General features: G+C 39.3%; 1 protein-coding gene across 1 annotated transcript in view; it reads right to left on the bottom strand.

Annotated features, from left to right (window-relative positions):
- FANCC (Fanconi anemia complementation group C) overlaps positions 1-13,926 on the bottom strand; it is a 226,354-nt gene that overhangs the window by 143,575 nt on the left and 68,853 nt on the right. The window contains exons 3-5 of the mRNA XM_006753678.2: positions 13,070-13,312; positions 11,023-11,107; positions 3,050-3,144 (exon numbers count right to left, since the gene is read on the bottom strand). Of these exons, the coding sequence (XP_006753741.2) occupies positions 3,050-3,144; positions 11,023-11,107; positions 13,070-13,234 (345 nt within the window). The 5' untranslated portion in view covers positions 13,235-13,312. The remainder of the gene's footprint in view (positions 1-3,049; positions 3,145-11,022; positions 11,108-13,069; positions 13,313-13,926) is intronic.

Raw genomic sequence — 13,926 nt, 5'->3', positions numbered from 1 at the left:
CTTCCTCGCCTTTATTTTGGCATATGTGACCTTTTTATTATTATTGAGATATAACAGGTGACATATAACAGTTTCAAGTGCACATTATTTGATATTTGTATGTACTGCAAGTTGATTACCAAAATAAGTCCAATTAACATCCATCGCCACAATTGCAAAACAGTTCTTTTTTCTTATGATGAAAACTTTTTTTAAGACTTACTCTCTTAGCAACTTTGAAATATACAATACAGTATTAACTACAGTCACCATGCTATACATTACATCCCCAGTTATTTCTCTTATAACTGGAAATGTTTACTCTTTAACCCATTTTCTCCACCCCAACCCTCCCCAACCACCAGTTCTGTATCTATGAGCTTGTTTTTGTTTTTTTTATTCCATGTACTAGGGGTACCAGTTAATAAGTCAGATTTTTTTCAATAGATGGAGTTACACATATGTTGATATATATGAGATTTGATATGTATGCTATTTTGTTGTATTGATAACAAGCTTCAAAACTGCTTATGTTAAATTTGCTGAAGGTGTTAACATCATAGATATTTTTATGCTTAAAAATGTCGAATTTTGTGCCAAAAAAAGAGCATTTGCGGGAATTACAAGCAATGGGAAAGATTTTAAAGGAAGAAAAGGGGTGCCATGTCAACTGAACAAAAGACAAATGGAAAACTGAAAAGTCATCAGTAAAATGTTGCTTCAACCGCAAGAAAGAAAGTCTTTTTTGCATCGAATTGTGACTGGCGATGAAAAGTGGATTTATTTTGAGAATCCCAAATGCACAAAACCAAGGGTTGATCCAGGTCAACCATCTACATCGACTATAAGGCCAAATGGCTTCAAAAAGAAGACAATGCTCTATGTGTGGTGGGATCAGGAAGGTGTGGTGTATTATGAGTTTCTAAAACGAGGTGAAACCATTAATACTGATCGCTACTGACAACAAACAATCAATTTAAACCACGCTTTAATCATAAAACGACCAGAATGGGCCAGAAGACATGGCAAAGTAATTTTGCTTCATGATGATGCACCATCACACACTTCAAAACCAGTTAAAGACATGTTAAAAGATCTTGCCTGGGAAGTATTAACCCACCCACTGTATTCACCAGACCTTGCTCCTTCAGATGACCACTTGTTCTGATTGATGGCACACGCACTTTTTGAGCAGCACTTCAAAACGAATGAAGAAGTGGAAAATTGGGTCTCTGAATGGTCTGCCTCAAAATAAGAAAAGTTCTATTGGGACGGTATCCACAAATTACCTGAAAGATGGGGGAAATGTGTAGCTAGCAATGAACATTACCTTGAATAAAGCATTTTTGATGTTTCTCTTGAAATTATCGTGTTTTCTTTGATTACAAAATCTGCCATTATTAACAGGTATACCTAGTACGTACCTGAGTTCCCCAAATACAACATTTGCTTTCTCACCACCATGCTTTCTTTGCACAAACACTTTCTGCTGACAGCAATATCACTCCTAAAACTCTATCCCTGCTCTCTAGTCATCTTTCAAAATTCAGCTAATACATCATCTCCCCCAGGAAATGTCTCCAAACCCTGAAGTCTGAGCAAGTGTTCCTCCTCTGTGTTGCCATCACACCTATTTACAGCTCTACTAATATCCATCACACTGCCCTTGGATGACCTGGCCAGTCTGAGAGTTCTCTGAAGATAGGAATGAAGTGCTTTTATTTTATCTCCCTGAGTTATACTTAATAATTACCTAATGATAAGCAGACACTACTTTACATAAGAGAAACCCACAGAATAAAGGCTAGAAAATTTTTAATGGGCTAGAGTCAGTGAAATAAAAAAAGTTAACCCAATCATCCAAAAAATTTAATTAGATGGTCTATGTCAGAACGTATTGAGCTAGGCAATAAAAAAAAATCCTAAATAATCATTAAAATATCACATACTCAACAGAAGCAACAATTTAAAACCTTAAAGAATAAATATGTTATCCTATAACCTTATTTTTCATATTATTTCAACTCTAATTCCACTTATCCATTCCTTTCTTCAGTTCTTTGCATTAATTTTCCTTCTAATTAAATGTTGCATTCTTTCCTTCCCTCACCCAGTCCTTTCCACTTCTTCTTTCCTTTCCCTTCTATTCTTTGAATATAACAGGAAATTACAAATACTGTCTTTGCCATCTCTGTCTGCAATATTGTATTAAACAAAGGAATGGTCAAAAAGCAATAAATGATATTATATCACCAGTCAGACTGATAGACAAAACCACATGCATTAATCTAGGTGGGCGATTTCATAATACTAAACAGCAACCTGAGCCATGTGCACTCTAAGTAGTCTGACAGGCCTCAGCGAGTCCTTGGGGTTACGGCAGCAAGACAGTGGGGAGTAAGAGAAAAGAATAGCCAACTTGCTGGCGTTGAGGACAGTCATAGCCCAGCCTCACAACAGTCTGCAACTTGTGTCTACCCTTCCAGAGGAAGCAGAAACAGCCATGGTGAATGCTGGGAGCTGTCCGCTATCTGGACTAGCACAGCTGAGTAACCAACTGACTGTGAGCAACAGCAGCCAGCTAGCACCAGGTGCTAGTCTGAGCACACTGGCCTGGGTACCAACTTGGGGACACAAAATAAAGACTACTATTCCCAGGGAACTTCTGAATTTTAGTTTTACTACAGAATAGATTCTGAAAGAGGCAGAGAAGCACCTGGAGAGGAATTACATAATTACAGTATTTAAACTAGGTTGGTAGGGAGGAACAATTTTTGGAAGGATAGCAATTGCTGGAGGGAAACAGGGTGCATTCTTTTACATTACCTGAAAGTAACTTTGCAAAACCACTCAACATGAGGTCTTGGAGGCATAGGAAGTTCACCCTAAAGACCAATGTTTTACAGAATTCACAAACAAAAATAAAATCTCTTTAACCTTACACTCAGCAAGACAATGTAACAGCAAAGGGTATGTTTGAAATGTTTCTAAAACATGCTGGAAGTGGACAGTCAGCCGCACCTTTAAACAATTTAATTCAAAGCAGCGCAGGGCAAGTTTACGCTCTTACCCGTGTCCAGGAGTTCAGTTTCGATTCTCCAGAATTCTGTGGTTCTTTGTTAATCAGACAACCTAAGCACCATGTTAGAATTTTTTGGCTTTCATCTGCAAAGAGAAAAACTAAAATGAGTAGGTTTAATCAACTAAAAGGGAAAGATAAACAGCATTAAAAAATGTAAAACATTATATTTACAGAAAATGTTTATTATATTTTAGGTAAATCTCAAACTACTAAGTTCACAGAATAAGCATTCAGGACCACGTGTGAAACAACTTGTGGGGTTTTTTCTTCTTGTGGGTGTGGGATCATGTACACTCAGCACTTGTGAGGTCAATTCCCTGTTACAGCAGCAACTTTTAAAGCCAAAAGAGAAGGATGGAAAGGACTAAAAGGACTGGGCTTTTCTCAAGATCAGTTCTTTATTTCTCATTTCAAACCGTTAGTAGTTTCAACCTCTTTAAGGCAACATAATTACTACAGGCAGCACTCAATCTTTCAGATTTAATCTTTTAACTTTCTAATTTGCCAAAACACCCTCCCTTTTTAAAAACAAACTCAACAAAAAGATTGCTTAATACCAAACGGTTTGCACAAATAGAAGCCTCTTAACATGCTCTTAATTTTTTACTCTGAAATTTAAAACTTTAGTAAATATGTGATGAAAATGCTGAATTTGAATTCTGGAATCTTGTATTCGATGGGAATAACTGTTTAGTGAGCCTTTTTTTTTTTCTTTTGGAGACTGAATCCATTCCAGCTGAAAATTTTGTAGCAGGTTTGAAAAGCAAAAGGAGGGCTAAAGATTGAAGATGTCAGTTACCTGAGCTAGAGCCAAGCAGCTATGGACTTTATCACAAGGCCATGGCGGTGAGATTGAGGAAACCCCGCACCTGGAATCAAGCTCTGCAGAACCACCTGATGCCCTGGTGGGGGCAGAAAAATAAATTTCCCTTCTAGCCTTCTAAAGTCTTCTGTCTGGAATAATAATCAAATTAACACGAGACAGATTACCAGGAAAAAATGACCAAGCTTATTATGTATGCACATGTGGGGGTTCCATAAGAATAAGGGACCCATGCTCTCCCGGAGTTGGCTTAGTGGTTGACAGTCGACCTATGAACCAGGAGGTCACAGTTCAATTCCCAGTCAGGGCACATGCCCGATTGCAGGCTCGATCCCAAGTAGTGGACGTGCAAGAGGCAGCCTGTTGATGATTCTCTTTCATCATTGATGTTTCTCTCTCTCCTCCTCCTCCTCCTTTCCTCTCTGAAATCAATACAAAATATGTTTTCAAAAAATAAAAAGAATACAGGACCCAAGGAGAAGTAGGGCAGTTAAGGCTTATATGCCACCTTGAGCTAAGGAGAGAGGACGATTATGGGCTTGGACTTTAAAGGGCAGCAAGACAATTCACAGAGAGGGCTTTGACCAAAGGGCCTTCCTGGGTTCCTCCCTAGCACATTTAGCTCATGGTAAACTATAGCTATCTATAATAGCTTCCTTCCTGGAGCAGGTCCTCTCTAAATCCTTTTAGTAGTTGGGGGAAGGGAGGGGAGGTCAAATTTTTTATCTACGTCTTTTGTTAATTAAAAATAACCAGCTTAAAATAATCAATATTCCAAAAGCATATTTTGGGGTGAAAGACTCAACTTCTCACCCTTTACCTTCTTACCTTTTGTTATCTCATAAACAAAGCATCTCTAAGGGATTCATTAGTATGAAATAAAGAATCACTAGCCAGTTTGGCTCAGTGGATAGAGTGTCAGCCTGTGGACCCTAAGGTCCCGGGTTCAATTCCGGTCAAGGGCATGTACCTGGGTTGCAGGCTCCTCCCTGGCCCAGGCTCTGGTCAGAGCTCATACAGAAGGCAACCAATCATTGTATTTCTCTCACATCGATATTTCTCTCTGTCTTTCCCTCTCTCTTCCACTCTCTCTAAAAATCAATGAAAAAATAATCCCCGGGTGAGGATTAAATTTTTTTTTAAAAAAAGGAAAATACAAACTACAGAAAACTACCTCTTCATTTTCAACCACATACCACAAGACACTAACGTATTTTTTAAACCCATAAATATCTATAGGCTTATGATCTAATAACATCTTTAAACAAACTTTATCAGGATTTATTTGGAGGGATTCACTTTTTCCCCTGGTTTTTACGAGCTTGCCTGAGATCAATTTATTTCAATTATCATATAATTTAACCTCTAATGATCCTAGTGTTCTTCAGGTTGAACCAATCCCATTGATTAAAAATGTGACTATTATATGGCCTATGTTTTAAATATTAGAAGAAATTCCATCTTCATGTCACAAGTGTGACAGACACATCCAATGATAAGTTTGAGACAGGACAGAAAGAAGTTAGGAAAAACTCCCAACCAGGGGGATGAGGAAGTAGAAGCAACATCACAGGCCGATAAGCTGCTAGCTACGTCCTCTCATCAAAGCCCCCACCTCCACACATGGTCAAAGGGAAACAGTTTATGGCAGGAAACTCCTGTGGTGTTCACAGGAGTCATCAACAAGTACTGGCTAAAATCAGATCAATCCACGATGGAGGAAAAGATGACCAAAGACCAACCCCAAAGTCCATTATACCATCACTAGAGGACTGGTGCACAAATTTGTGCACAGGGTGGGGGTGTCCCTCAGCCCAGCCTGCACCCTCTCCAATATGGGACCTCTTGGGGGATGTCTGACTGCCGGTCGGACATTCCTCTCACAATCTGGGACGGTTGGCTCCTAACCACTCGCCTGCCCGCCAGCCTGATGCCCCTAACCATTCTACCTGCCAGCCTGATAGCCCCCTAACCACTCCCCTGCCAGCATGATTGACAAGTGCTCTCCTGCTGGCATGACAGTCCCCAACTGCCCTCCCCTGCAGGCCAATCGCCCCAACTGCCTTCCCCTGCAGGGCTGTGGGGACTGGGGGACTCCAACTAGATGAGGTGGGGGCGCCACCATATTGTGAGGGTGTGGCAGTCAACTAGCATATTCCCTCTTTATTGGGTGTGAGCGCTGCCATCTTTGTGAGGGTGTGATGGTCAATTAGCATACTCCCTCTTTATTAGATAGGATTACAATGAAACTGACATTACAAGTATGTGGGGGGGAGGGGGCAGGTGGACAAACACCATGACACTTGCAGAAGGGACCATGTTGGAGACAAGACCCCCTCTCAACCCAAAGGCAAAGACAGAATTTGGTGCCACAAAGTTCAGAAACTGAAAACACATAAAATCCCAGGAACTAACTGACCACAGGAGGCACAACTCACGAGTTCTTCATGTCCACACCCTGTGAGACTTGCAACCAGGGGGCACCAGGTGGCAGCAGCCAATCCTGGGCTCAACCCCCAATCCTGTCTCCCAGAATCCACATCCAGACCTCTTTCTTTCTCTACCTAAATAAAACGTGCTTTCGCTCTCCCTAGGATTCGTTCTTGAATTCTTTCCTACACAAGTCAAGAGCCTTGAGGTCCTGAACCATATGGGGGTGGGGGGACAGAACCCCTGGTTTGGAACCGGTCCAGTGACAAGCTTACACAAACAGCTTCCTGGGTTAAAAAGGAATGCATTTCCAAAACGCAGACATTCAACACTAAAATAAAAATTAAAGAAAGAAAAAGAAGAGAATGTTAATGCATGGAGCTTAAATCCAAAATAATACAAAAGATAGGAGTTTTTCCCAGGTGTTGAGATATTTCACATATTTAGTTCAACAGTATATTTATTTTTCTCTCAAAAAGAAAAAAAGAAACTGGTCAGTGTGTTTGGTGGTTAGAGCATCAGCCCATGCACCAAAGGACTGCAGGTCTGATTCCTGGTCAAGGGCACATGTCTAGGTTGCAGGTTCAATCCCCACCCCAGTCAGGGAGTGAACGGGAGGCAACCAATTGATGTGTCTCTCTCACATTGATGTCTCTCTCTCTCTCTCTCTCTCTCTCTCTCAGCCAATGGAAATACTAGTAAAATCCTCAGGTGAGGATTAACAATAACAAAAAACTAAAAAAAGAAAGAAAAAGAAAAGTCAAAGAAATTTTCACCCAACCTTTAAGTATACATGGTACATGTAGGACATCCTAATTCAGAATATTAAAATGTGGGAAAGTTTGTGTTATAGAATTGAAGAAGTAGAATCAGAGGCATCACTCATTTTGCGCTAATCTCCGTGGATTGCACAGTGGATCTAAATGAGTTCTTGATGATAGTCTTGCAGAAAAGGTAATTATGGATTAGAATAAAGAAGACACTTTTCCCAGAGTACAAAGCTAATAAGAGTCAGGAGCTCTGCCCTCTAAAGTCTGCCATGTTGTAATGATCTAACCCCCAGTAGATCACACCATGTGATGGAAGCATTCCAGTCCTGGCTTTCCTACTGGCCAGCTTCACCTGAATGTATATGTTCACTGCACAGATATTTACTGAGGTTTTTGTTTTATTTTTTGTTTGTTTGTTTTTGTATGCCAAGGCCTAGGAACACACGGCTCACAATTTCTGCTCACTTTTCAGTGAAGGAAAAAAGAGACCAGAAGTCAGAACAAGGATCTGAGGAGAAGACTTTCACAGGGGAGCTCAGGCTAGAGCTGACTCTTGGAGGACAGTAGATGAAATGGGAGTTTTTAAGACAAGTCATGGAACTTTCTGGGTTTCTGGTTCCTTATTTGTAAAAGTGGAGGCTGGACTAATTTTATCCCTTGGGCCTAAACTTGTATCGTCTGTGATCTTTCCTTAGCACCTCATCTTCATTACATTGGCCCCCTCTGACAACCAGAAACAAATTCTCCATCTCTCTCTCTTTCAATGCTTGCACTGCCTTTTGAACTGCCCATTTCAGTTTCCTGTTTTAGGTACATCTTTGATTCTGAGCTCATAGAAAAGACTGACAGGCATAGAACGACTTGCTCTATGCTGTTGTTTCACTGGTTGGGCATTTTCTCTCAGGAAAGGGTCTTTTTTACAATTATATAAGATCAAAATTATTTTTTAAATACAGTAAACATAAACAGTTTCCATTAAGGAAATAAGTTTCCCATAATGTTAAGTGGGAACAGGATCTGAAATAAGAATAACAAGGAAGAAAGAAGTATTTGGAAATGGAGACACCAGAAAGAGAAGAGACAAAGTAAGTAATAATAGAAAGGGAGAGACACCTTTTATTCAGTGGTGTTCTCTGAATTAGTGCCTTACCTCCTTGAAACCCTTGATTTTATCTCTTTATTTATAATTAAACTTAACAGCTATAACCTTTCTTCCTCACTATTTGCTATCTATTTTTTTTAAATATATTTTATTGATTTTTTACAGAGAGGAAGGGAGAGAGATAGAGAGTTGGAAACATCGATGAGAGAGAAACATCGATCAGCTGCCTCCTGCACATCTCCTACTGGGGATGTGCCCGCAACCCAGGTACATGCCCTTGACCGGAATCGAACCTGGGACCTTTCAGTCCACAGGCCGACGCTCTATCCACTGAGCCAAACCGGTTTTGGCTATTTTCTATCTATTGCTGTGTAACAATTAGCCCCCAAACTTGGCAGCTGAAACAATATTTATTGTCTCAAAAAATGCTGCCTTCATGCTTTTAAACTATAGAATTAAAGTTTAAAGAATTAACTTTTATTTGAAATTTCAGTTTAAGATATAAAAAAAATAAAATATTAGGTGGCAAATATATATTGGTATATTCCTTTCATTTCCACTCTTTTTCAGAATAAAAACCTTGCACTAAGATCTGCTGTCAGTTTCCCATCTCACTTAATTGCCTGGCTGGATGCTCCAGTCTTAAAGTCAGGGCCTCCAGGAAGAATCCTGAGACAGGCCATCCCCTGTAGTGTGCTTGTGGCATTCATGAATAACAAGTGATGGCTTGCATCTGTAAATTCCTAAAACAAAGTAAGCTCATTAGCAGTACATTTCAGTGGCACCACTAAAATATATAAATACAAGATAGGGATGTGTGGCCCTGGTAAGAGTGGCAAGTACAGTGATGGCTGTACAAAGGCTTTGCCATTTCAGGTCAAGAACTTTAACAGGTCCCAGCAGGTTTGGCTCAGTGGACAGAGCGTAGGCCTATGAACCGAAGGGTCCCAGGTTCGATCCCAGTCAAGGGCATGCACCTTGGTGCAGGCGCCTCCCCAGCCCAGGCCCTTATCAGGGTGCGTACAGGAGGCAACCAATTGATGTATTTCTCTCATATCGATATTTCTCTCTGTCTTTCTCTCTCTCTTCCGCTCTCTCTAAAAATAAATGGAAAAATACCCTCAGGTAGGATTAAAAAATATAACTTGAACAGGCTCAGTATTTGAGGTGGGTAGAATCAACTCAAGAGAGAAGCAGCAACAAGAGGCAGAGAGGAGAGGAAAAGAAGTAGATGAGGGTGGGGCCAGAGAAAGTGAGTTTGAGTGTGTTCAATGCACACATGCATGTATGCTCACAGGACTAAATGCTGATGTCCCTTCCCCACCTAGTTTATGTTTCTTATAATAACTTATGTCTGACAGGTAAGGAGAGAGAAGCTGCATAATTCTTTAAAACTTCAAAGAGAAATATTCATTTTATTTCTTATTCTAATATGTTACACAATGAGTCTTTGACTAAAAATATGAAAAGTAAATATTACATTAGCTAATAATATAGTCAATTCAAGGCAATAAGCCTCAATTGTGCACCTTCAGATGCACCTGCTCCACCCTATCATAGGCCCTAGGACAGGGGTGGGCAAACCCTGGCACGCGTGCCAAACATGGCACGCCAGTAACTTTTGCTGGCACGTGAAACCCTCTCTTATAATCTTCCATTTACAATTTTTTTCTTAATATCGACTTTTTTATTTTTCAGATAAATTTAGTGTAGGTGCATCTTAGATAAATAAATAATTTTATATAACATGTATACATTAAAAAATAAATGTATTTTTCATCATCATATACTGTGTTTTTGTCGCTCGAATGAATTTTATTATTTCTTCAAGGTTCTTCACATACGTACACCTTAAGAGATATCAAGTAGGCGTAACATGTTCTCAAAAAATTAGGGTTGGCATGCAGAAGAATTTTGAGTCAGAGATTTTGCTGGTTTTGGCACGCACTCACAAAAAGGTTGCCCACCCTTGCCCTAGGACACCAAAGAACTAAAACCACAGTTTCGGCTCCTGAAACACATTCAGTCTTCCAGGATATCAGACAGGCAAACCAACAATTATAAACAGTGTAGTAAGTGTTACTGTATAATTAAGAGAAATGCTCGTGGATATGGAAATACTAAGACAGGTTTCCAACTCAGCCCCAACAAGGTGATTTAAAAGGTTTATGAGGAGGAGAGAGAACAGAGTTCCAGGCATCAGGAATTGCATGTCACAGGCTCTAACATCATGTACTTCAGGAACAGTTAGTAATCTGACCTGGCTACCACACATGTGTTGTAGTTGTGGGGAATTAAACAGGAAATGAGGTGGGACAGGTAGGCAGGGGATCAGTAAAGTTATACCTCCCCAATGAATACCAAATTCCTCTTAATCTTTGGTAAAACTAAGTTGTCATCCCTAAATAATGGTAGAGTCATGAAGGATTCACACTCTGAAGAATTTTACACATGAAAAACAGTATGTGTTCTAATATGAAACTGGGAAATAAAAATTATTTCATTATTAAAACCATTTTATACTGAATTAAAAATGAGGTTATGATAATCATCGGGGACTTTCTACCCTCTAAAACTAAGAATTATATTCCCTACAGATCTGCGTATGCATGTGTGTGTGTGTGTGTGTGTGTTTCTCTATACAAACATACATAAACATATATAAACAATAGAGGATGCCATTTTGTAATGGAGCAAAGAATATACATTTAAAAATTTGCTTTGTGAAATACAGAAAACAGATTTATAATTTGAAGCTCTGTATTTTATTAAACAATGCAGACTAAAGTTATCATTAGAAGTTTGTGTTTTGAGAGAGCATGCTTTGGATTCTTACCATATGCTAAGATAAAAGGATTCCAGCAAGTTTTTGCCAATAGTTGACCAATTGTGGAAAATCTTTCAATGATTGTACTTGAATCCTGTAAAAGAAAATTATGCTTTGGTCAGTAAAAGGGCCCTATATCACTCAGAAAGACTGAACTGACATTACGGTTTGAGAGAACTTGAATGCTTCTTGTTTTAGTATATATTTCAGAAAAGTAAGGAAAATAGAATTAGAAAAGATCTTTCGGTATGTTATTCAAATAAAGGTTAACAAGCAACTGTTAGGTCTGATCAAATAATCGAATGGATACCTTCTCCCCTGGGAACTGACCTTTAGGTCATTTCATAAGCAACATTCCCTTTTGCTTAGACCACATTCCACTTGCTAAGACCATTATCTTTCCCCTGGGGACTCTCCCAGAGAATTCTCCGCCCAGAAAAGCCCGCCTAGAGTCCTTTAAAATCTCTGACTCCCATCCCTGGATGCTGGTGCCATTTTGGGCTCAGTCCATCTGGTTTTCCAGATAACCTAATAAATTCATGATTCTTTACCACTTTGGCCTCATGCGTTCCTCCTTCGGCAACCCTAACAACCACCACCATTGCTCATCCTTAAATCAGGTCACCGACACTAAGTAAGATGTACAGCACATTTAGTAACATCAATACCATTACCAAATTAACTTCACTTTATTCATACTTAACAGTCAGGAAATGCCACTTTATTTAAAAATAACAAAGGCCACATAACAGTGAAAAAACATTATGGGTGATTAATACCTTTATAATCTCTTATCTTTATCCTGAAGTTTTTTTCTAACAAAATAAAAGATGATCCTAACTCAGCTGCAGAAGGGCTATTTCAAAGAAGGTTTAAGAGGACAAAAACTCTGGAACTTATAAAAAGAAATAAAAGCAGCCAAAGCATAAAGATATTTATCTATGTTTATTACTACTTTGGTTACAATATGCTAAATGGCACCAGACTCAGTCTACAACAACCTGAAACCTGAGACAAAAATCAGCCAACTAAATAGAAAACAGCTTAAGATTTAAAAATATGCATGCTGTTGTACAGTGGCCTTTTCCCACTTCTTTATCTTTCAAATAAAGTTCAAAAATGAGACCAAACTGAGATAATGTGCACAGAGGGTGAAATGATAAGCATTTCCTACTGATGCAGAAATAAATTCTTCACCTTGTCTCAGCATCGAGGCCAGTCTTAGACTTCCTAGGACCACTTTAAGATCAAGTTACAAAAGTCTTATTATAAAAAACAATTTTGATATTAGCATTGGTTGTTCATACAGACTGCATCTTTCTTTGCAGTGTCAAAAGACATATGAACTCATACCACCAATATGAATTATCCTTCAAATTTCCTACTTGCTTCTATGATTATGGGAGTAAAAGTATAACACAAGAGTGTCTATGTTGAATCACAATTTTGCTTTGCATCTTGAAGTGAGACAATAAGTATAAAACAAATAATATTTTGATAATATAAAAATACATTAGTTTACAAATATATCTATTAGAATAAAAACAAATCATACCAAAATAAAAATATATCAACTCTTAATACAATAAGTTATATGACAATTGTAAAGACACTCAAAATCTTAATATTTACCAGAAAAGGTCACTTAAAATATTTAAAAGAAGAGATCTTAATATGTATCACTTTTTGGTAGAGCCCACTTTAAAACAGGATTGAGGAAAAGGTAAGCATTTCAGTAAACTCTTCAATGTTTAAGAGAGGCCAAGGCGTTTAAAAGAATCCCAATTATTACCTGACAACAAGTGCCCGAGTTTTATTTATTAAAAAACAATCTGACGGTCAGGAAGTCTTATGTGACAATATAACTAATCAAGAAGAATAGACGAAGTCATAATGAATCAGGGACCATTATGGTAATACAGACAGGAAACCACTTCCTGTCTGTATTACCTAAGGGTAAAATTCATCTTTCTACTCCTTCAGTACAGTAGGTCAATAACACAAATTCCTGACCTTAAAGAGTCCCTGCTGGCATTAATTTTGGTCCACTACTTACCATTTCTTTTAAGATTTCATAAATCTGCCTAAGGAACTCCTGGAACTGAGGTAGGTGATGGCAGATGTCTTGCTGGGTTTCCAAAGTGGAGGCCTGGCCCCATACAGACAGCTTCCGCATCCAAAACTGATAATCAGAAGGAAGTCCTACTGAATCTTGAGCCATCTCGAAAAAGGGGCAAAGGTGATGTACCTTCACTGTGGCCTGTTAAGCGCTGAAGGAAACAATAAGCACATATCAAATCTGTAAGAAAGGGGGAAAATGAAACATTTTTTATTGATGACACTATTATAAATGTCCCCATTTTTCCCCGTTTGCCTGCCTCCACCAGACCTGTCCTCTCCCTTCAGCCCTCATCACACTATAGTCGGTGTCTATGGGCTATGCATATATATTCTTTGGCTATTCCTTTCACCTTCTTTCATCCAGTCCTCCCCATCCACCTCCTCTCACATCTGTCAGTCTGTTCCACGTATCCATGCCTGTGGTTCTATTTTATTCGTCAGTTTAATTTGTTCACTAGATGCCACATGTGAGATCATATGGTATTTGATAATAATCTTCAGGTCCATCCATGTATACTAATAAAAGGGTAATATGCTAATTAGACCGGGTATCTTCCAGAAGTCCTTCCAGACAAAGCCATGGTGGCGGGGCTGAGGCAGAGGCAGTTAGGGGGGATCAGGCTGGCATGGGAGAGCAGTTAGGGGGATCAGGCCGGCAGGCAGGTGAGCAGGTAGGAGCCAGCGGTCCCGGATTGTGAGAGGGATCCCTGCGGGTTGGTTTAGGCCCAATTTCACAGTCGGACATCCCCCGAGGGGGCCCACATAGGAAAGGGTGCAGACTGGGCAGAGGGG

Source organism: Myotis davidii, unplaced genomic scaffold (assembly GCF_000327345.1).
Source record: "Myotis davidii unplaced genomic scaffold, ASM32734v1 scaffold190, whole genome shotgun sequence".
Lineage (NCBI taxonomy): Eukaryota > Metazoa > Chordata > Mammalia > Chiroptera > Vespertilionidae > Myotis > Myotis davidii.
The sequence above is the reverse complement of the archived record's forward strand: the minus strand, read 5'-3'. Positions and strand labels throughout refer to the sequence as shown.